Below are 23,461 nucleotides of genomic sequence, written 5' to 3'. Positions count from 1 at the left end.
GCTCTCTCTCTGCTCTGAGCAGGGTCACAGCAGGCACGTGGGCAGCGCACGTGCTGTCACGGCTCCACACCACCACCCACCAGGGCCACAGGGCTCAAGGCACCCAAGACAGCGAGGGTGCTGCTTCCCACCCAGGGCAGACTGAAAGCAGCTCCTTAGCTGGAGGGAAGACAGGCCCCAACAGCTCTGAGAAGGGATGGCAGGCAGCCACATGGGGGAAGGATATACCAAAAATTAGATTTAAAAAAAAAAAAGATGCAAATGTGTTTTAAATAAGTTCTCAATTTACTAATTCTGCTCACGTTGGTTACTCTATTTAGCCTCGCGGTGGTGCTGTGAGGAAGCAGGACAGGAAAGTATTTTGACAACCATTTCCTAGATGAGAAAACCAGACGAGGCCTGGCTTTCTGGACCATGTGTTGCAGATCTGGTTTCCTTGACCAGTGGTTTTCAGCAGGGCTGCCCAGAGCCTCTGGGTCCGTGGAATTCCCCAGACCCAGTCTACTGGGACCTATCTTGCACACTGGCATTGGCAGGACATTTTGTTCATGCCTACTCAGGAAAGATCGGAAAGCCACTGCGATACCCGGCAGTTTCCCAGAAGTCCAGTCCACCTGATCTGTTGGGACGGGAGCAGGTAGCCTCAGTGTCATTGCCTGATGGGACACTAAGCCCACCAGCCAATGTTCCTGTTGCTACGATGCCCGGGCACCAGCAACAGCTGCATCTGGGAGAATCAGCCAGCGTGAGTGCAGGACCAGGCTTCTGACCCCACTTTGGTCACCTCCAACCAGCTGTATGCACTAAGGCATGTTATTTCCGCCCTCTGGACCTTAGTTTCATGACTTACGGAGGGGGTTGGAATGGGCTGACCTTGCAGTCTCTGTAATGCAAGCCTCGGGAACTTCTACTGAAGACAGAAATGAGCAGCACATTTGAGAAAAATTTTATCTGCAGAGTTTAAATGAAACATTATTTAAAAAAAAAAAAAAGAAGAAGACATTGCTAAGAGTCCCAGCGGGCAGTTTTCATGGCTGCTGCAGTTCTTCAAGCCGCAGAAATGGAACATCTGGGGACTAAACCGGGTCTTTACTTCTCTTCAGTGGGCTTGTTGTCAAAGAAGGGAGCCCAAGGACCAGTCTGACGATTCTAGGAGAGGGAGGCCCTAAGTTAGGGTGGTCATGGCCCTCCTGCCAGGCTGGGGATCCCTTCTGTAAATGAGCTAGTTCTGTCTGTATTCCGAGTGAGGACAGATTCGCCATGATGCCAGTCTCTGAGCACAGCAGGGAGTCCGCACCCCGGAAGTGTCTAGGGGGTGTGGAGCCACAGCCTCCTCCAGATGCTCCCTGTCTGTGGCCACCATGCACGTCCACGGGTGTGTGCGACACTCGGCGCCCTGGGCTCAGCCCCCAGAGTTGGGCTGCCAGGAGCCACTTCCATGCTCCCCCTTTCCCACCAGGTCCCCTGGGCCAGGGGGCTTACCCTCCACCAGCCTCGGCTCTGCATCTGTAATGGGCTAGTGTGACAGAAGCTGCCTCCCAGGGGTTGTGAGCCTGAAATGACTTGCTCCTTGTTGAGCACTTAGGGTCGTTCCTGCACACACCTGGAGAAACGGGCTATGGTTATCATCACTATCTGGGCGACAAGTGACCACTCTCCCTCCTGTCTTTCCCAACCAGCCGGAGAGCCCAGAGTTAAAGGTCTTGCAGGACAGGCTGGCGGCCACAAACCTGAAGATGAGTGACCTTCGCAACCAGATCCAGGCTGTGAAGCAGGAGCTCCGGATGGCCCAGAAGGTATTTCCGAGCCAGGGTTCAGGTCCTCTCATGGGGCTGAGGCTGGGGCTGGGAAGGGCACAGCTGGGACAATGGCTTCCATGCAGGAGCTTGGCCCTGTGAGCATCACGCTGCTTGCTCTGGGTCAGGCTCCAGACCCAGTAACTTCCCTCCAACAGCCCTTGAAACAGACCCATTTGGGGAGTTGGGTTGCTGGCTGCCTGCGGGGACCTGTCTACAGACCCTTGTGGTGCCCACCCAACCCTGGACCATGGAGGACAGTGCTGTCCACCCTGGGAGGGTCCCTTAAACCATCCCTGTGCTGTGTCACCCCAGGAGATCCTGGGTGTCTCCTTAATAAGCCACCTTGGACTTGGAAGCCCCTTAAGGCCCGCCTCCTGCCCTCAGCTGTCTGTAGTATTAGAAAAGGAAAGGTTGTTGGTGTATTAAAGGCCCCTTTCAAAGGAAAACACTCAGACTTGGGACACAGGCCCAGCTGGTTCATTATTTATTTTTATTTACATAGTGAATTCTCTGGCATTTGTCTTCCCTGCTGGAACCACTCAGACTGGCCAAGTTTTCCAAAACAGAGTTCTATTGTGGAAACAAGCACCAGAGACTTGGTCCGCTGGATCGGGTTTCCGTGACAGGCTGTGGAGGGGCCCAGGGCACAAGCTGGGGCATGCATTTTCCACCTCAAAGCCTCCCGGAGGGGCCCAAACACCTCCTTTCAATGGCCACAAAGCCCGGCCCTCTGGAACCAAAACATCCCCAGGCAATATTCGGTAGCCCCCTCCTTGCTGCACTCAGATGTGGCTCCCTGTCAGTGGCTGCCCAGAGGGCGAGGCCCTGTGGTGATACCCTTCCTGTAGCCATCCAGAATGATCTCAGTTCTGGGCAACAGGTGAACAAACGAAGGAAGCAGGTTTTAGTCAGCTCTGTGGGTCACTCATCCCAGAACACGGCAAGAGCACGGGGCCCCATCTGGGCATTGTCAGCAGTTCCTTGTCTGCTCTAAGCAACGCCAGGAGGTGCCAGGGATGATGGGTTTACTGCTTTCCCTGGGAGAGCGGCTCTTGGAGCGTGGTCACCTGGCTTTTGAGGCAGGGAGAAGGTTGTGTATGTGGAGGCCAGGCCTTCCGGGAGCCCCATGCACCCCGCAATGCTTCTGAACGTGCAACAGCTTTAGGGCTCTGCTGGGGCCCTCTCTCCCGGCCACACTGAAGGCCCCATCTTTTTCAGGTTTTGACCAGCGAGGTTGGGGAAGATGTGAACATCCAGCAGCTCCTGTCCTCTCCTGGGACCTGGAGGGGTCGGGCTCAACAAATTCTCGTCTTGCAGAGCAAGGTGAGTCATCAGACTTCCCCTGGCCCTGAACACAGAGCTTGAAATGCCCCAGAAAGACCCACGCTGACCCACTATAGAGACACAGAACCCAAAAAAGGCCTTTGAGGTTCTGCTTCCCGCAATGGTGGGGCTGTTGTTTTACATTCTCCCCAGCCAGCCTGATTTTCATTTGTTATTTAATGAACAAGCATTTATATAACATCCCGTGCCAGGCACTGATGCTCAACAAATGCCAGAGCCTTTGATTTATTTTATTCCAGGAAGATTCCCCCCCCCCCACCTAGTTCATATAAATTTGCGTGACTGTGGTACTTGTAGGCTTTTTCGAGTTTTCTCCAGATGCTTGTAGGCTTTTGAAAGTTTTAATTACCCTTCCAGCAAAAACCTAGCCTTGTCTTCCTCTTTATGTTCTAAATATTTGGGAGCATCTCTGGAGGCTAGGAGCAGGGTCTCCCGAGCCAGACTGCTTCAGTTCAAATCCCAGCTCTCCACCCACCAGCTGTGTGGCCTCTGGCAATTTACTTCACCTCTCTGTGCCTCAGCTTCCTCCTCTGTGTACTGTGGATAATGAGAGTGCCTACCCCGCAGGGTTGTGGGGAGGACTGCATGAGTCCAGATGTGTAAGAGGCTCAGCGCAGTGCCCAGCAGGGAAGAAGCACTGTCCAAAGGTTAGGTGGACCAGGAAACCCAGAGACACATGAGTAGATGTGTTGCTTCCACTCTTTGCCAAGTACATCATCCTCATCCCCAGGTTCCCCGGTGGACTTGATCCCCAGGGTCTCCTGTGGGATCCTTGAAGCCAGCGTAACAGGGGAAAAGTTCTCAGAAAAACTGTAATTAATGACCAGTGTGTGGCCTTGGGGTTCCAGAGACCTGCGTTTGAGTCTGGCCTCAGTTCCTTGTCTATAAGTTCAGTGTCCTTGGGCAAATCACTTCATCTCTCTGTGCCTCAGTCTCCTCTCCTGCAAAATGGAGACAACAATATCTTCCTGGTAGGGTTGCTGTGGGTTAAATGAAATAACATTTGGGAGGCACCTAGCACAGTGCCTGGACTAATGAGCACTCAGCACGTTATCGTTAGTGTTGTTAGGCTGTATAAACAAATGATTAAACGTCATCTACTGGATTCTTTACAGCTTAAATGGAATTACCACACGTTGCCACAAGAGGGCACCAATATGTGTTTTCAAAGCCACAGTGGGGCCCTTTTACCAGGGATCTGAGTGAATTTTGCCCCTGGCTCAGGTTTATCCAACTTTGTTCCATCAGTTATGTTGTGTCAACATGGAAATCAGGGTTAAAGGAATGGTAGGGGTTATCCATTTTAACCCTAGTGTGATAAAGCCATCACCCTGTGGGATGACATCTACCTGCCCTGTGCTGAGGGCTTCACCCAGGCCATTTTGGGGTTTCTTAGAGTTGCCTAATCCTAGAAGTCACCTGTAGTACTTGTTTAAAATGCAGATCCCCAGGGACTTCCCCTGGAGCTCTGACTTATTGGTCTGAGGTGGTCCCCAAGATTTGTCATTCCGAGGAGCATCTTGGGGGCTCCCAGGCTCAGAGTAGTTCAGGATGCTGAATTCTCATAACAACATTATGCAGGGTGTACTTGTAGGCCCTTTCACAGATGAGGTTCAGAGAAGTAGGTAATCTGTGCACACACAGCCAGTGAGGCTTGGAGCTGGTCTCTCAGCTTCCACACCCTGCCCTCCCTCCACAGTGTCTCCTGCCCATGACAAGGAACCCTTGGCCTCCTGAGGAGCCCACCCAGGTCTGGGCGGCCCGTCTGCTGGCGAGCTCTTCCTGGTCCTGACATCTGCTGTCCTTTCCCTCCCCAGTTCCTGGGGCTACACATCTGCTTCTCGGCCTCAAACGCCCCTCAGAGATGGGGTGATTTTTCTTATTTACTTTGAAGTTTTTCTTTTCCAAGGTAAACCTCTTTAGTGTCTTCCCTTGTTTCACTCATGAGGCCACAACAGACCCCTCCCCACCCCAGTCCCTCTCATAGGGGCTTCCACGTTCATCTGGAACCATGTCTGGCGGGGTCTTCCCCACACCTCAGGGCAGCCCCTCTGAGGGGTCGGGTCTGACTGCAGACCTGTTGTGGAACAGTGAGTTTTCCTGCCCCCAGGTTCGAGAGCTTGAGAAACAGCTGGGACAGAGCCAGAGCCGGTCTGCAGAAACAGCCGGTGACGAGCTGTCTGTCTATCCCGACCTGAGGAAGCTGTCGGCACAGGAGAAAAACCTGCTGCGGATCCGCAACCTGGAGAGGGAAAAACAGGAAGGCTGGGAGGTAACGCGGGCCCGGGAGGAGGAAGGCCAGGGCCAAGTGGGGCTGGGAGCCCACGACCATCCCCGGGGGACACAGGGGTGCCCCTCATCAGGAGACACCTGGGGTGTGGGTAACCTCTGTGCATGTTCCTCACATCCTGCCCATCCACCTTGTCCACCTTGAGCTGCCTGACTGGTTCCTCACCTGGAGCCCATTTCATGGACATCAGGGGGCCCTACTCGGGCTGTTCTGGAGATGCTGGACTTGAAGCCAGCTCTTGGTGGGGTGAGGTTCTTCAGTTTGAACCCCAGACTTGGCCCTGTGTGCTGAAGTGTGGCTTTCTTCTTTTCCCCACTCAGGCTGGGGTTGGGGACACACCCAGCGTGGGCTAGTAGGTTTCCTCTCGTGTCTGACTCTGGCCCTGTGTTCTCGGGCTGAGGGGAGGAGGGCTGCCACCCATCAGTGACATCCATCGTGTGCTCGGGCCACTTGACCTCCCTGGGAGGCCAGGGCTGGGAGTCAGGGCTCGGCTCTCCTGACTTGCTCGGTGGCCTCGACGAGTCCCAGGCCCAGCCCTGGCCTCCCCAGCAAGCGGGAGCGAGGGCCCAGCCGTGGCCCAGGTCTGCTCAGCCCCGCTGCCCATAACCGCGCTCTCGCATTACAGAAACTTGCAGCGGAGCGCGACGTCCTCCAGAGAGAGCTCGAAGAGCTGAAAAAGAAGTTTGAAGGCATGCGGTCCCGGAACAGGGTGCTGTCGAGCGAAGTGAAGACCCTCAGGAGTCAGATGGGGACCCTCGTGGAGAAGGGCCGGCACGACGACGAGCTCATCGACGCCCTCGTGGTGCGTGCCCCCCAAGACCCCGCCCCAAGAGTCTTGTCACCCACCCGGCCACTGTGGGCCCAGGAGCCCTTTGCCACCTCTGGTCCCGACCCCAAGCCCCGCCCCAGGGACAGGAGCAGCTCAGAGGCTGCCTGAGGGCCAGGAGAGGCCGATGCCAGCATGAGCCACTGGGCCTGTGGACCCCAAAGGAGAAAGAAGAGGACGACGGGGTAGCAGATGGGGTTACACCCTGGGTTACTTCTCATCGAGGAATGGAAGGGACAACCGGGGGGGGGGGGGGGCGGCACATATCCTTGTCTGTGTGATAGTGCCCCCTTCTGGGCACTCAGGGAGCAGTTTATAATGTTTAGTCACCAAGATAATCCCTAGGGACATATGTTGAGGACAGGAAAACCTGGTTGAATACCCCTAAGGACAGGCAAGGTGTTCCTCCTGCTTCCAAGGCAACACTGGCATCCCACTGTTAGGTTCCTGCAGGAGCAGGGAAAGGGTGGGTTGCTGGGGGTGAGGGGAGGCAGTCTTCTCTTGTCCCTCTTTACCCAGAGCCATGGCCGACACACACCCACCCTCCCACTTGGCCCTGCAGGACCAGCTGAAACAGCTACAGGAGATTCTGGGCAGCCTGAGCCTGCAGGAGGAGAAGACACGCGTGTCCCAGCACCACCTGGACCAGCAGCTCAACAACGAGGCTCAGCGGAGCAGCAGCCTGGTGGCCCAGCTGCAGGCCATGGTGGCTGAGCGGGAGGCCAAGGTGCAGCAGCTGGAGCTGGAGATTGGGCAACTCAGTGTGCAGGTGAGTAGGGTGCCGGCTCAGCCCAGCATCACTTCCAAAGTCCCGGCAAGTCCACCCAGTATCTAAAGAAATCCCAGCCACTTCCACTTCTCTCCACCTGCCTCCACTCGGGCTGCACCACATCCTACCTGGCCCCACTTTAGCTCCCTGCTTCCTTCTGGCTCTCCTGGCCATTCCATTTCCTTTCTAAGGTACAGACCTGACTGTCTTCTTGTTCTACATAAAACCTGTCCATGGCTCCCTGTCACCCTCAGCCTTACCCAGTCCTTAAGGCTCCTTCCAACTCACCCTTTCCCTCCCCGACTAGGGGCTTTCATCCTCATGACCCAAGATGGTGGCCATAGTGCCAGCCTTTACATCTACATTCCAGGCAGCGAGATAGTAGAAGAGAAACTGTGCTTCTTCATCCAGTTTGCAGGGCACCATGTGACCAGCTCCTGCTGCCGCCCCTCCTGCATCTTCTCTTCACTCCTCCCTCTCCACCACTCTGGCCATTTAGCTCTTCCACGGCTGTGCTTTCTCCCCACTCCGGGCCTGTGCACATGCCGGAAACACGCCTTCCCTCTCCTCCCCCTCTGCCTCTGCCTGGCCAGCTGTCCATCAGCCTTTAGGTCTTACCATTCATGAGCTCCTCCAGGAAGCTCCAGGGCTCCCATTCAGTGTTACTGCCCCTCCTGGGCATTCTCCCAACTCCCTCTGCATCCTCAAAACAAACTTTTATCACATAGTGTAATCTTTCTCCTGTGTTCTTCCCCAAACTCAATGGTGCCTCATTGCTTGGCCCAGGACCGAGCACACAGTAGTTGCTCAGTAAATGCTTGTCTAACAAGTGAGCTCTGAGGATATTTTGTCTTGGCAGAGGCCCGGAGGGCACAGCCTGGGCTGCTAGGGCACCGGGGGCTCGCTGTGGCCCCTCCCTGTGGCAGTGGTGGTGCCTGTGGGGAGGGGAGCTGGTAGGCTCTGGGGAGAAGGATTCTTCAACCTTCACACAGGTTTCTCAGTGACAGAGGAGCCTCACAGCTAGGCTGACTGTACAGTCAAGATGTGTCACAGAGCAGCCCTGCCCTTTGTTTCCAGAGCTCCTTGGTCCAGTCAGAGATGTGGGCCCAGGTGCTCCTCAGCCCAGCCTCAGGCTGGTGTTGGCCAGTGTTGGTGATTTGACCTGTAGCTGTCCATCCCCAGAGGCCAGGACAGGTTGTGGGAGAGAATGCAGAAGCCCTGGGGCTGCAGGAGAGCTGGGGCAGGAGAATGGCTGGGGCAGGAGGATGGCCTGGGGACTGAGTGCGTGTGGTAGTGTGCGGGCATCACCTGCAGGCCACCCCCTGCTTCCCATCCCGGGTTCACCAGGGAGTGAAGTCTGAAGGGGCACTCAGGAACATTCCAGCATCCTCACATCACTGCTGTCCTGGCTCCAGGCACACAAAAGGGGACAGATCCTTACCTCTGAGGTCACTGGCCGCTTGAGGGCCAAGCACTGCCTACCAGACAAGCTGGCGCACACTGCAAGTTTTCTCATAATGGGCGGGGCCTGGGAGACATGCCAGGTAGTTTGGGGCTCACACCAACTATCCACCCCTTGATGGTGGCCTGACCTCCTGCTGGGGGTCCTCCAGTGCTCCTCCTCCAGTCGGCCCCACCAGCCATCCTTAAGAGTGGAAGCCTGGCCTCCCCACCAGGCTGCCGGCCCTTGTTCTTGGCTCCAGGTGTCTGGAAGGTCGGAGTGTCTCCAGCTGACAAAGGCTGGTGGCTTCAAGTCACACCTGGCATTCATCCCCATGTGGGTGGGGCTACTCACAGAGGCCTGTCCCTGTACTTCCCCTTGGCACCCCAAAGTGGAACAGCTTCCTGGCCAAGCCCCCCTCCTCTGACCATGCAGCTCCCCTTCTGAAGAGAGGCATTATCAGCTATCATTATCATGCAAGGAGTGCCCTCACCAAAAAGGCCTCGCTTGGCACTCCTGAAAAGAAGCCTCTTTCACATCCACTGAAAGCCCCGAAATCAAGCCAAGGCCCCTTCCTGCCTTCTCCAGGCCTCTGAGCCAAAGCCCTGAGAATGGAACCCACATCTGTTCCCTACAGTATCTTGGGAATAAAGGAGTAGGTGAGGGGTCTGGTGGGCCTGAGGTCAACTCCGCCTACACCAAGTTGCCCGAGGACCCGAGCCTGACCAAGACCCCGGCCACAGCAGGCGATCACACTGGCAGGATTGGATCTTCTCGGTAAGAAAAAAAATGGGATGGAGGGGTTGAAAAGTGATATTAATTATTCAGGGGAGAGGTGGTTTCTTGCTGCCCTGGATGGGAAGGGTGCAGTTTTACCATGACTGTGCTATTGTCCTTCCAGTACGTGTCCCCTGCCCCTCCCTGTCAGCCCTGTATCTGCATGAAGGAGCCAGTTAGATCCAGGTATCAATACTTCAAGAGGGTTTGGTTGCAGCTCCCTATAAAATCCTCTCCCAGCTGGCCTCGAATCTCGCCTGCTTCTAGGATTCTCAAACAGACTTGTGTGGGATTGTTTGAGGCTCTGCTGGCCCTTGGTTCTGTCTCATTCTGAGCAAGCAAGAGTTCTGAAAAGAAGGGCAGCAAATCCACAAGGCCCCCCGCCTCGGGCTCCCCAGTTCCCTGCTGGTCCCTGCACCCCTCACAGTGAGGCCCAGCCTGCCCGCCCATGGTGATGAACCCCTTTTGCCTTGACACAGCTCCGTGACCAGCCTGGGCCACACGCTGGTGGAATCTGCCCTCACGTGGCCTTCCGTGCCCAGCCCTCACGGGGCCTCACCCAGGTAGGACCCTGGGACCCCCGGACCCTCACAGGCCTTCCCATCCCTGATTGCCCAGCCAGTATTGCCATCCCATTACAAGGAGGGGAAACTGATGCCCGGCCAAGTCCAGGATCTCTTCCAAGACTATGTGAGGATGTGGAGGGTCAGTGAGGTCCAGTGCCTTATCCAAGGTGATAAAGTAAGTGGCTTCAGAATTAGAGTCTCGGTCTCTGATTCACAGTCTAGTGTTCCTTCCTGCTGCCACAGAGTTAACACGAGGAATCTTCCAGCACCTGGAGCCTAGCACTTTCCCTTGCCTCCTCTTGCCCATCAAGAGTCAGTCTCTAGGGGGAGACTTTCACGTCATATGAGTTCCCACTGATATCCCCTCAGCCCTCTGGCCCCATCTTTGTTGATAGAATCAAGCCTTTCGGCTTAAATGGACCCTTTGTTCTTCCTGCCAGCTCACAGACAAAGGGTGGCTTTGTCCTGCCCTGTCCCAAGCCCTACCCACTGTCCACTGGAGCTCCTGCTGCCCCCACCCCTCAGGCAGGTCAGCTCAGGTTCCGTCAAGGCCTCTGAGTGGCCCTTGTCCCATGTTTGACTTGCTATGTGGCTCTGGGCAAATCAGTCCTCCCTGGGCTGCTGTTCCCAAGAAGTGCCAGGGAGACTTCTAGCCTGACATGGGGCAGCCCTGGGGCCAGGGGCCAAGGCCACCCCTGCAGCCACCCCACCCATCAGCCTGGGGTCACAAGGGCAGTTAGGGGAGAGGGGCCCACCCTGAGCCTCAAGGCCCCATGCCACGCTCTCCTCACACCACAGGGAGAATGATAGGCTCTGCCACTCTGAGGTTGCTGTCACAGTAGTAGGAGCAAGAGGATGGATAGGATGCCCCCAGGGTCCCTTCCAGGCTATGTGGCGGTGACCTTTGCACTCCACAGGGATGCAGAAGCCAGTGTGCACTGGGCTGCCCAGACTGGTTCTTAAGCTTGTTTTTTCTCAACACAAATATTTACTGAAGCCAACCATATGCAGGCCCTGCCCTCCTAGAGCTTACAGTCCCCTCCCATCAGTGACAGGACAGATGTTCATGGGGCAGGAGTGACCCCAGAGAGTGGGTCTATCAGGATGGGCATGGTGGCTCTGATGGGGTACCTGGGAGGTGGGCGGGGAAGGGGATCAGCTCCTCCCCTAACATGTGAGATTATGGAGGTGCCTGGAGCAGGGTTTTCCAAACTGAGCTGTGCACACGAATCTGCTGAGGGTCCACCAGATTAGATGTGGGTGTGACTCTGAGGCTCTGGGCTAGAGACTGGGGTCCTGCATTTCCAACAAGCTTCTGGATAATGCCACAGTCGCTAATTCAGAGACTACACTGTGAGCAGCAAGGCCTTAGTGTATATTTAGGGGCCAGAACAAGGAGGAGCCTATAGTCCTCAGAGCCCATCTCAACCAACTCCTGTTCAGAGGGATGACTGGGGCCCAGAGAGGGGAAGAGACTGGGCCAGGACCACGGAGCCAGTCAGCCTCTGGGTTCCAGGCCCAAGCCCAGCCCTCCTTGTATCCCGCTGGAAGAGCAAACCATTGTCACCAAGGCCTCCCTGGGAAGGATGAGGGCAAAGCAGAGAGCAGCCTAGCACTCACACGTGGGCTCTGGGGGGGTCAGGGTGGGGGGCCGAGCTCACCTTCTGTCCTAACCCCAGGCAGCAGGTAAGGGGCTGGTAGGCAGGCCCAGTGGTAAGGAGGGAAGTGGTGATGGGCTGGATCAGGGCTGGAGAGAACTGACCAAATCAAAAGCAAGTGTCCAGACTCCAGGAAAGTGGACTGGGCTTGGGGCCATGCCAGGAGATACAGGAGGGCTGGGGCAGGCTGGCAGGGAGACAGAAGCTGGGCCCACCTGGCACTGAGAAGGGAGACCAAGCCCCCAGTTCCCAGGACACCCCAGGTCCCCAAGAACCAACTTCCAGACTAATTCCAGGCTCCTCCAGGGGCTGGATGGACAGAGGTGCTGATGCAACTCCAGCCCTGGTGGAGTCTGGCTCTGGCGCCTGCTAAGTGAGGTCTAGAGACTTCCGCAGGGCCAGGAGTGGTGGACTGAGGAAGAGACCAGAGGAGGGGGGCCGGGAGGGACTGGGTTGGCTTCCTTCTCTCTGGCTCTCTCTGAGGACCCTGAATGTCCTTCCAGTCCCTCCCACCATCACAGAGACAAGTATCTCTTTGGGCAACCCTTAAATAACCTCTGCCCCCCAACCCTGGTCCCCAGGTTCTCGGACTCTCCAGAACAGAAAGGCTGGAAGACACAGGTGACAGAGTTCAAGGCCCTCTGGCAGGCCGCTGAGGTGGAGCGTGACCGGCTCACCGAGTTTGTCACCGTCCTGCAGAAACGGTAACCCCTGGCACCAGGGATGCACTCTTGTGGGCTGGGAGCGGGCAGCCTGACACAAGGGCCTCCCTCTTGGACAGGGGCCAGGCCATGTCCATGACGGGGCCCACCTCACTGGTGAGTTGAGCTCCCAGTGTTGGTCCCAGGTCTTCCCAACCATCTCATGTGTCCCCCAAGGGCTCACAGCCTCGGGGCCTCGTCATCACAGTTGTGGTTTGCTCTGTCCTACGCGTCCTCAGCAGGAGTGTTGCATGCATGTGGCCATGAGGTGGGCATCTCAGGAGAGAGACGCTCTGGAGTAGGTTAATCAGTCAAACCAACCCACAAGTGATGGAAACCTATGATGCCCGTGGCTCTGTACTGGGTGTCGCCAGAGGCTTTGGTGGAGAGAAGTCCCAAGCTAGACTGAGGTGTGGAGCTACAGAGGGAAGAGAGCTGTGGAGAGGTGGGCAGCTGGGACTTCCCCTGAGGGGAGGGGAGGGAAGAATGCGGCCCGAGGCACTGGACCAGGAGGTTTGGTTTCCTCCAAGGGGGTGTTGACAGATTTCTATTCAGATAAATCAGTGTTCCTCACTCAAGTGACCCTCTTGGCAAGAACTGTAGGTGCCTAGGCCAACACATGGCCTAACCATGTGACCTCCTCACTGAAAACTATAAAGAACACCACTGAGTGCCCGGACAGGCCGTGTCACATGTCAGTCAGGGCTCGTTGACAGCAGACAACAGAAGCCAATTCTGGCTTAGTTAAGGGAAAGGAGATTTTTGGAAGGTGCTGGGCACTGGGGTGCAGGGTAGGAGAAGAGCCCAGGAAGACCCAGGAATCTTGCTATCAGAAACCCTTGGGTGGCCTCTCCTGGGCCACGGGAATGACACAGGCCCAGTGGCTTTCAGTTCTTATGCTAACAGGTTCTGGGAGAGATGATCTAGCTGGCCTGGGTCACGCGCACATCCACCCCTGGGCAGAGGCCAGGCACTCTGACTGGAAGAACTTCTAGGTGCTCATAGAATGGAGGAGGGGCAGCCTGCCCAAGGGAAAGATGGAATGTAGTCCCCAAAGAGGGGGCTGGGGTGCTGGGAAGTGGTCAGCAGGTGGCAACTCCCTTTGCAGTGAAATGTGATCAGCTGAACTGTTTTCTTTTCAGTAGTAAGAACACAGAATATGAATTTCAGATGCTCAGGTATATAAAAAAAAAGTAACATTAATTATATTTCTGTAATTGAAATACAGTGGCTAATACAAGGCTCTAGTCTACCAAATGAAAAAAACATACTCAATTATGTCTTTCTCTCCCATTTCCTTTTGAGTTGCAGCTGAGTTTAGGGGGGGTTGTGAACCAAGGCGGCTCAGTTATCTACTGCAGTAAAACAGACCATCCCAGACCTAGTGGCCTCAAACACGATGGTTTGTTCTTTCTCACGAGTCTGGAGGTTGCCTAATTCTGTTTCACGGCATGCCAGGGGCCTCAGGCTGAAAGCAATGGTAAAGTCCTGCGTCCAATGTCCAGTGGCTGAAAACAACATATTTCTTACATTTTATCCATTTTTCTAGTTGTTTACAGAAGGAGGTGATAATCTGGTGGTTGTTCTGCCAAGATGAAAGTCGCTATATATACCTTTATTTTTGGTTGGGGGAGGTAATCAGCTTTGTTTGTTTGTCTGTCTGTTTGTTTGTTTAATGGAGGTATTGAGGATTGAACCCAGGACCTCGTGCACGCTAAGTACATACTCTACCACTGAGCTATGCCCTCCCCTAGCCTTTCTTTAAGCATAAAGTTGGCTTTGTTTTTATAAAGATTTAATCTGAGAATCTGTGTTTGAACAGTAAAGTTTAATCCATCTTCATCTTTATAATATTTAGATATATTTTGTCAACTCAGTATTTTCCATGTGCCGTGATCTTCCTTTGCTCTTTTTTCCTGCATTCTTCTTCCTTATATTGGATGGATAAAGTTTTATTTCCCTCTCTTCTATATGCATTTGAAAGTTATACATTCTATCTCTGTTTTTTAGTGGTTACCCTTAACTTTGAACATTGAAACTCAGCAAGTCTGAAGTCAGTGGGTTTCTTTATTATCACTTTGAGCAACAGAATAAATTTAGAATGTTTTAACTCCAACTTCCCTGCTTGTATCTTTCACAGTACTGTTTTCTAATATTTCTCTCCATGTTCATTTTTTAAACCCCCTGAAATTAACCCTTTAAATTCATCTTTTAAAAAAATAGTCAATATTCATTTACTTTTGCCAACATGTTTAAAAATATCTTCCCCCACTGTTGCTTCTTGCTTCTCAAATCATTCTGGGTTCAGTTTCCTTCTTACTGAAGCGCACCTGTTAGTTCAAGGAGGCCACGTGAATGGTAAACTCTCAGTCTTTGTTTGTTTCTGAATGTCTTCATTATGCCTTTCTCTGGAGTGAGAATGTACTTGGGCACAGACATCTAGATCGATGAGTATTTCCTCTCAGCACCAGGAGGCTGTGACAGTCCATCGTCTTTGAGCTCAAACTGTTGTTAAGACGAAATCTGCTATCAGTTTGATTGTTGTTCCGTTAAAGACATGTCCTTTCTCTCTGGATGCTTTTTCAGATATTCTCTTTGTCTTTATTATTTTGCAGCTTCACTCTAATGTGTCTGAGTATTTCATTTCATTTTATTTTTCCTGTTTAGGAATTAGTGTGCTTTTTCAGTCCAAGGACTCCAGTCTATATACTGCTTTTCCCCCACTGTTCCTGTTCTTTTTCACCTCAAATTTCACTCAACATGTGTTAGACTTTCTTATTCTTTCCTCCACAACTCTCATACCTTAATATTTGGGGCTGATGACTGGGTAGTTTCTTCACATCTACCTTCCAACTCATTAAATTTCTTCCACTGCACTTCACCTGCCGTGAAACCCATCTTAATAACTGAATTTTTCACATCAAGCCATTCTTTTGTGTAAATCTCCTGTTCTCTTTCTTCTAGCATTTATTCTTTTATTAAAATGTATTGCCTTTGTCTTTGTAATAGTTTTAAACTCACCTAGTCCCTTTAAAGTTACTCAGTCGTCTTCATTACTTTGGGTCGTAAGTGATGCCTGTCGACTCCCCCTTATGGTGAATCATTTCCCTGTGTGGTTTGGATTTCTGTGTTGGTTTTTGTGAGCTTATCTTCAGTGGGTTTTCCCCTTGTGGGAGCTCTTAGGTTATGAAAGTGCTCTTACAGAATAGTTCTGCTTTTGCTTCTGTGGTGCTTTTGGGGCTTCAGTGGTCTCAGGTTGGCTTTTGGGGTTTCAGTGGTCTTAGGTTGGTACTTATGCTGATTTATTGGTTTAGGATTTCCTGACCATGTGAGTGCTGGCCTTGTGTTTCAGTGTCCTCTTGATCAGTGCTTTCCCTCCCCCACTTAAAGCCCTAGTCAACTACAGTCGTCCGTACCACTTCCCTGGCTTATGGATAGATATCCTCTCAGTCCTCTCACCACAAATAAAGCACTCTTCTGAGGCTTCCAGAACTATACAGAGAACTCACTTGCAGTTTGCTGCCTTATCCAGGCCCACGTTTGTGTCTTCTGCCTTCACATTGGCATTAAAACCCCTGCTTCACTCTATTGGACATTTTATTAGTTTTTCTAATACAAGTGTATACATACTGATTACAAAAAAAAAATTTTTCCAACCTCCAGTTCCCTGTTCCCACAGAAAAGAACCATTATAACTTCCAAAATGTTTTCTTTGCACATCTAAAAATATATATGCATATATATTATGCACATACATATATTATTCAAAGGTGGACCCACACTAAACACATCTTTACATTTTTGTGTGATTATACTGATACCATACATTTCTAAAAAAAACTGCTGAATCAAAGAATATGCACATTAAAAATGCTCACAAATAATGGCAAATTGCCCTTTTAAAATGAATCAGACTAATAACACTAATACTCACTGTTGTTTTTATCTGCTTTGCTGTAACCAAAAATGGGGATGAGCATATTTTTCACATGTTTAGAACCTTTTAAATGTTCTTTTCTGTTAACTACCTATTCATACTATATTTTTAGAGAGTTGTTTATTTTTTTCTTTACATCTGTAAAGGGCTTTTTACAAATTACATATTTAACATTATGAATATAATATATAATATTATGTGTGTTCGTCTTCATAAAGATCTTGTATCATTTGTATTAAATTAATTCCTGGGTAGGGCGACCTCCTTATCTGAGTATTTTTTTATCAGCATCCCAATAGTTATGGTCCTCATGTAAAACAAAAATTTTTTACATCAAAATATTCACCAATGCGGGGGTGGTGATGGGATGGAGGGTGTATAGCACATGCTTAGCATGCACGAGGTCTTGGGTTCAATCCCCAGTACCTCCATTTTTAAAAAAGTTTAAAAAAATTCATCAATGACTTAACTATTTAATATTCTTCACTTCACACTGCCATTGGGTCCGTTTGGTCAGACTCTTGAAATAAAATGAAAATCCGTTACGAAATAAAAAGGCACATCTTTAAAAATATTTGGAATTTCATGAGGTTGATGCACCTAAAGCTGTCAGAGTCACACTCAGAGCCATTGACTGGCAAGGGAGATCTAGCAAACTGAATTAGCCCTGTTAAAGACTGAAGGAGAAAAAAAAATGGATGGAAATGAAGACTTGGCCAAAAGAGAATAGTCAGAATACCAGTGGGTCTAGAGGTTTTGAATAGAAACAGAAATCGGTAGCAGCAGGCAGAGGAGTGGCCCCGGGGGAAGGCCACAGGTGGAGGAGAGAGAAGGAGCTGGCTTTAGTGTTGTGCTTGTTTAGAGGAAAAGCTGCAGGGCCTCCTGATGAATTGGGAGCTGAAAGCCACGAGGAAAAGAGAGAAGATGATAGTGTCTCCCAGGTTTTTTTGGCCAAGCAACTGCGTGAGTGATGGTGACATTTACCACGATGGGGAAATCAGATTTGGGGGAGAAGGAGAGAAATCAAGGGTTTGCTTGTTCCTCAGTTTTGTCAGAATTCATAAAGTGCTTTAGCATCTTACATAGTGTTTGCTGCTAGTTTCTCTGATTCCTTCCCCAGTGACAAATGGAATACAAATGTAAATGAAATGCAAACATTCCTGAAATGTTACAGAAAAATAAAAGCCCCTCTCCCACAGATAACTAGTGAATAATTGCAGCAGAGTCCTCTATTTTGAGTTCATCAGCTCAGTTACATTAGGGTTAGTATTTATTTGTTTTTAAAATTTTCATTTGTTATAAGTTTTTAAATGAGATCATGTCTTATGCATTCTCATGTCAGTTCATATTCTTTTTATGGTCACAGAGCATTTTATTGTGTTAATCCACTAAGATTTATCTACCATTTATTTACATAAGTGTCATTCTGGTCTATGTATTCTCATGGCACTTGCTTTTCTCACCAACCCCATGGCTTGGAGATCTCTCCGTGTGGGTGCAAATAGCTCTACCTCATTCTTTTTCATTGGTAGAGACTGCTGTCCAGCAGAACTTTCTGTAATGATGGTGAGGTTCTACATCTGTGCTGTCCAGTCCAGTGGCCATTAGCCACATGTGGCTTTTGAGCACCTGCAATGTGGCCAGTGTGGCCATGAAACTGAACTATAAATTGTACTTAATTTTCACAACTTTTTATTTGAATAGCTACATGTTGACCTGAGGCTGCAGTCACTGTATTGAGCAGCCCACCTCCATCATGATCCACCATATTCCATTCTACGAACAGGGCACCACTCACTGGGTCCTTCCCCTGTTGATGGACCTTTAGGTTGTTTTTAGTCTTTTGCAAATTAAGCTTCAAGGAACATGCTTGAACAGGTCGTGTTAGGAGCTGTATACTGTGTTGGCATACAGTTTTGTGTTGCTGGTTGTATTCTGTTAAAATTGTTACCATCCGGTTCCTTCTTGGCTCGTCACCAAGGTGGGAAGAACACTTCCTCCAGCACCGTGCATACATTTGCAGGCTCCCACTCCGATTTGCCTGTGTGTATGTGTGTGTATAACACTTCGCTGGGGTTAAATCTCAGGGAGTCCTGGTCTTCTAGCTGAGCCTTTAGTGTCACCAAAGTCTGAAATGCCGTACCTAACCACAAGAAGGACTTTAGCCCCAGCCTCAGTGAAATTACATCCAATCCTTCAGTGAAATAACCAAACCACCAGGTCTTCAAGGCCCATGAATTCATGACAGGCATATAGAAAATAATAATAATAATAAATAACAACAGACAGAAGGCAATCACTCACTCTAAGAAAAGGAAACAAATAAGAAAGAAGATGTAATCATCAGTATACAGCCTGTCTGAGTAACTGTCCTGATGTAACCCCCCTGTGGTGGACAGGAGATCGTCCCCCGTGCCCTTCAATCCCTGCTCTCATGCCTGTGAATACTTTATGCTATATGGCAAAAGGGACTTTGCAGATGTAATAATCATTATAGACCCTAAAATAGGAAGATTATCCTGGATTACCAAGTGGGCCCAATCTAATCACTTGAGCCCTCAAAAAGCAGAGAAATTTCTCCAGCTGGGGTCAAAGAGATGCTACAGAAGAACAGAGAGAGTCAAAGCATGAAAAGGGTATCTGGCTGGCTTTGAAGATGGAGGGGGCCGAGTAGCCTCTAAAACATGAAAATCACCCAGCCAACAACCAACAGGAAGCAGGGATCTCAGTCCTTCAATTGGAACTGGATTCTTCCCACAACCTGAGTGAGCCTGGAAGCCAATTCCCCAGAAACTCCAGGTAAGAGCCAAGGTCAGCCAACACCTTGATTTTGGCTTGTGAAACCCGGAGCAGAGAAACCAGCAGACCTGGGGAACTTTCGACTTGTAGGATCGTGGGATGAGAAATTTGGGTTGTTTCAACCTGCTGTGTATGTGGTAATTTGTTGATAGCAGCAACAGAAAACTAATATGCCACCTAATGTTAATTCAGCCAGAAAATGGCAATATAACTAAATTGGGAGGTGGACAGGTGATTCCTGTTTGGTAAGGGGAGCATACTAAAATAAAATTCTCATGTTGCATGATGGGAATTCAAAAGATTGTATTTAAACCTTAAAAAATAGCAGCATAAGCCTCTGTAGAAATAGGGCAGTAAAAAGTGGCGGAAACAGCTAAAAGTGGTATAAGTGGTTGCTTCTAGATACCAGAAGCTGGGAGTGAGGAGGGGTGGGGTGGGGTGTGGCTGCTGAATTTTTCGTTTTAAGCCTTGGAGAGAACTACATGGGTTTTAAATGCACGTCCCTATGTCACTGCAACACAAATAAGGAGGAATGAGTCCCACCACCACCAGTGTAAGATGCGCCCACTTCTCTGAGAGCCCGAGCACGTGGAGGCCCAGGGAGTCCAGCGGCCCCTCCCCTCTCATCACCAGGGTGGAGGAGAGCAACCGCAAGCTGCTGGCGTCGGAGAGGAAGCTGCAGGAGGAGCGGCACCGCACCGTGGTGCTGGAGCAACACCTAGAGAAGATGTGCCTGGAGCCCGGGAGGACGTCGGCCTCTCAGAGAGCAGCCCCCAGGAGCAAAACAGGTAGGGCTGGACCGGGAGCAGAGCCAGCCAGCAGCAGCGCTCAGCCCCTCCACCAGGCTGGAGCCCTGCCTGCCCTGCTGCCGTGTGTCCTCTTCCCCCCCAGCCCCGCAGTCAGAACCGGGAGCGCCAGAGCACCATCAGCCCATGTGGCCCTGGCCCAGATCCCCTTCACAGAAGGTGGCAGTGCCTCTGCTGGATGCCCTCAGCCACCACCCCTACTGCCACCCCCTCCGCAGCCTCAACCCTGCTGAGCTGACCGTGTTCAAAGTCGGTCCTGCTGGAGAGGCTGGAGCAGCCGTGGCTGACCAGGAGAGGAATGGCAGTGGAGTGGAAGCAGGGACACAGCGGCCTCCCTGCAGGCTTGGGGACCCCACCCCTCCACCTTATGTCTTCAATACACAGCTTCCCCCTCATGGTCTAAGGTGGCTGCATCTGCTTCCCCAGTAGCAGCAGGACGAGGAGAAGAGAAGGGGACAGCTGCTCCTGACCTTTCAAGGGCAGGACCCTAAGGTGGCTTGTGTCACGTCTGCTTTCATCCCGTTGGCCAGATCCTAGTCACGTAATCACACCAGCTGCAGAGGGCAGTTTATCTGTCCTAAACTGACAGGTCTACTGCTCAGTGGTTCTCAAGATACAGTTTCCAGACCAGCAGTGGCAGCACCTGTAGGGCTGAGGCAGGTAGGGGTGCGGGAGGTCAGAGCCGGAAGCCATTTCTGTGGAGGAACAATCTTCATTGTGGAGGCGATAGGCCTGCGGTCTCTGACATCCCCATCCCAACCCCTCCAGGCTCTGGAGTAGTGGTGTTGCCCCCACTTCCCTGCCTCTCGACACCCCAGTACTCCCCTCATCCCCTCCCCCAGCCAAGGACCCTCAGATTTTTTTTCCCAGCCCAGACAAGATCAGAACTTTTCAGAAGGACTTGCCGAAAGTGGGGCGCAAAGCAGGAGTGGTGTCCTCCTCCCACCAGCCGGCCCTGGGGCTTAGCCCTACTGCCCCTTCTGAGCTTCTGGAATAGGTACCTTAGGAATGTGGTGTCTCCAGGCCCTGGACTCACCTCCTGCCAAGCAGCCAGGCTCCCAAGTAGGGAGGGCTAAGCCACAGCAGGAAGAACCACCTTGGTCCTGCCTGGATAGTGAGGGGGAGACGGGGAACTGCCTGAGAGAAAGTGTCCACGCGGCCCGTGATGGGGAAGAGCACCAGCCCTCTGGGAGCAGAGCACACCCCTCCATCTGTGAAGCAGGGAGCCTGATTGTGGAATTCAGGCCCTCGTGCCAGTCCTACGCCAATGGGGAAGATAACAATAAACAAACCAGTAAAAGACATGATGGGTCAGATGGAGGTGGGCGCCGTGGCTGGCAGCAGGGGAAGGGAGAGGTGGTGCTGAGAGCAGCCGTGTTCTGTGGGGGGCCGGCTGCAGCCTCACTGATGAGTTGACATCTGAGCAGAGACGGTGGAAGGGGGCGGGATGTGGCGTAGACACCTGAGGAAAGAGCGAGTGCCAAGGCACCGGAGAGGGAGCCTGGCTGGAGGCTTGGAGGTAGTGAGACTGGAGCGAAGCAAGGCAACAGGAGGGGAGAGGAATATGAGGTGAGGTAGGGGAGTCACGAGGTGTTGAGGAGGTGTTCCCATCACACAGGGCCTTGAGAGCCAAGTGTGAATTCACTGTGGCCTCACAGAGGTCTAGAGGCAAGAACTACTATCTTCATGTTGTAGGTGAGGAAACCAGCTCAGAGAGGTTGGGGCCGCACAGCAGGGGTGAAACCCGGGTCTGCTGATGCCAGGGGATTTCCCGGGCTCCACGCCGGCCCTGAGGGCTTGTTCAGCACAGAGACTTTCTGATACTGTGATCATGCTCAAGTTCCCCCCCAGCTGGGCTTTGATTTCTTTTTCTGAGCATATTGCATCCCCTGGCCCCAGCCACCCTGGATCCCCTGTATGTATGTATGGGGACCAGAGATTGGGGACCAGCGATAAGAGGGCATCAGATGCAGTGACAGCCTAGACTCAGACTTAGCCTCAGGCCCGGCTGCTTTCCAGAGACTGGTAAAGTGCAAAGATGGAGGCAGTGACAAGAATAACCACCTTGCTACAAAGGAGGCAGCCAGGGCCTGGAGGGAGGCAGCCCTTGTCCTGCACCTTGAAGGAGGTAAAATGTTTCAACAAGTGGAGAAGCAGGAAGTGGGCAAGTGGGGGCTGGAGAAGGAAGCCTCATCACAGAAAGTGGCTGCTGCTGCCCCGCAGGTCTGCCTGCCTCTAACATCAGGCACAACCCGAATGAGAGTGAGAGGAAGGACCCATTCTCCGCCCCGTTCTCCAGTGTGCCCGTGGAATCCCAGATGGAGGAGGTGACCACCAGGTGCTCCCACCCCGTCTTCCTGAAAGGGTGGCATTGTCTGGGTGGAGGTGCTTCGGGGGCAGGGGGATCACATCACCCCTACTTTGACTTCTATTTGCCCAGAAGGCTGGTCCTGCTGGATCCTGGGTTCTAGGCCTGCAATTCGGTGACTGGCCATCAGAAAGCAGAGAGACCCAGCAATGACCTTAAAGACCACATGGTCCCAAGAGATGTTTTGTCACACATGGGTTGCTGAACCCACTTTTCTTGTTGAATTATATCTTTTAAGGTCAAATGCAGTGGTAGAAAAGGCAGGAAGGGGAACCTCTACAAATTAGTTCTCAATCTCTGAGGCAGCCAACATTTTGCAAAGCTACTATATGCCAGGCCCAGTAGCTGTGGGCCGGGAGAGGAATCCCACATGGTGTTCCCCCAAGGGTCCACAGGAGGAGGGGACGGGTCAGAGAACCCTGAGCCTGAAGAGCAGACATGCTGGCAGCCCCATTCCCAGGGCCCTTTGCACATGTGTGTATGGGTGTGGGTGTGGGTGTGTGCGCGCACGTGCGCACACACACACGCACCAGCTTGGCCGCACTGAACCCTTTCTCCATGTGGTCCAGGCTGGCCATCCAGGTGGAGGAGAATGAGATGCTGAAGGCTGCCCTGGGCAGTGCCCTGCGGGGAAAGGAGGAGGACTTCCGTATGTACCATGAGACCCTGGGCCAAGTGAAAGGGATCTTCCTGCAGGCCCTGCGGCAGCAGAAGGCAGACAAACACTAGGATGGCAGCTCAGCGTCAGCCTGGCTGGATGGCGCAGCCTCAGGCCTTGAGAGGACGAGGCTTTGTCTGAAGACTCCATCTGTTCCTGGAAGCCAACCTGGGGCAGCCAGCTGGGCCCCTTCTCCCAGAAGAGGCTCTGAAGAGCAACCAAAGCCAAACTTCCACGGCAGGAGGGCAAAGGAGAAGCCCTGAGCAGGCTTGGCCACTGCAGGGAAGGAGACTCCACAGCCTGTCAGCACCTGCGAGAGCGCCGGGATGAGAAGCCAACTGTGAACAGACAGACGCAGTCCCATGGGCAGGTGCTCATTGCCCTTGTCCGAAGGCCTAGCAGGGGACCCTGCATGCCCACAGGACTCCACCCTTGCTGGAGAGCCCAGAGGGCTCTGGGCTGGGAGCATCCCCTAGGCCACCCAGCCCCACCCTCCCTTCCTTACCAGAGCATCCTCACACCCCCTTCTCCCTCCATGGCTCCATCTGTGGCCATCCCCACCTACCACAGCCTTGGGGGCACCACACTCCCAGCCACCTTTTGGCCCACCCCTCAGGGCTTTTCCTTAGATGCAGAACCAGGGTCTTATAATAATAACGATGATTTTCATAATCACTGCAGCTCCCAGTGAGTGGGCATCTTCTGTGTAAACCTGACCCCAT

General features: G+C 52.3%; 1 protein-coding gene across 5 annotated transcripts in view; it reads left to right on the top strand.

Moving 5' to 3' along the window:
- Positions 1-23,461, top strand: part of CCDC13 (coiled-coil domain containing 13) — a 37,414-nt gene that overhangs the window by 12,077 nt on the left and 1,876 nt on the right. For 2 of the 5 annotated variants that reach the window (XR_012060592.1, XR_012060591.1), the window contains exons 6-16: positions 1,680-1,796; positions 3,018-3,122; positions 5,254-5,415; positions 6,059-6,235; positions 6,822-7,028; positions 9,107-9,246; positions 9,726-9,809; positions 12,052-12,174; positions 19,541-19,695; positions 21,937-22,051; positions 22,651-23,109. Coding sequence is in view for 3 of the 5 variants with exons in the window: in XM_072941070.1 (XP_072797171.1) it covers positions 1,680-1,796; positions 3,018-3,122; positions 5,254-5,415; positions 6,059-6,235; positions 6,822-7,028; positions 9,107-9,246; positions 9,726-9,809; positions 12,052-12,174; positions 19,541-19,695; positions 21,937-22,051; positions 22,651-22,810 (1,545 nt within the window). In the remaining 2 variants the exon portion in view is untranslated. Of the gene's footprint in view, positions 1-1,679; positions 1,797-3,017; positions 3,123-5,253; positions 5,416-6,058; positions 6,236-6,821; positions 7,029-9,106; positions 9,247-9,725; positions 9,810-12,051; positions 12,175-18,821; positions 19,696-21,936; positions 22,052-22,650; positions 23,420-23,461 lie in introns of those variants that run through there. The other 3 variants (XM_072941070.1, XM_072941071.1, XM_072941072.1) reach the window with 3 other exon arrangements.

This window comes from Vicugna pacos, chromosome 17 (genome assembly GCF_048564905.1).
Source record: "Vicugna pacos chromosome 17, VicPac4, whole genome shotgun sequence".
Classification (NCBI taxonomy): domain Eukaryota; kingdom Metazoa; phylum Chordata; class Mammalia; order Artiodactyla; family Camelidae; genus Vicugna; species Vicugna pacos.
Note: the sequence above shows the minus strand (reverse complement) of the source record. Positions and strands in the feature narration are given on the sequence as shown.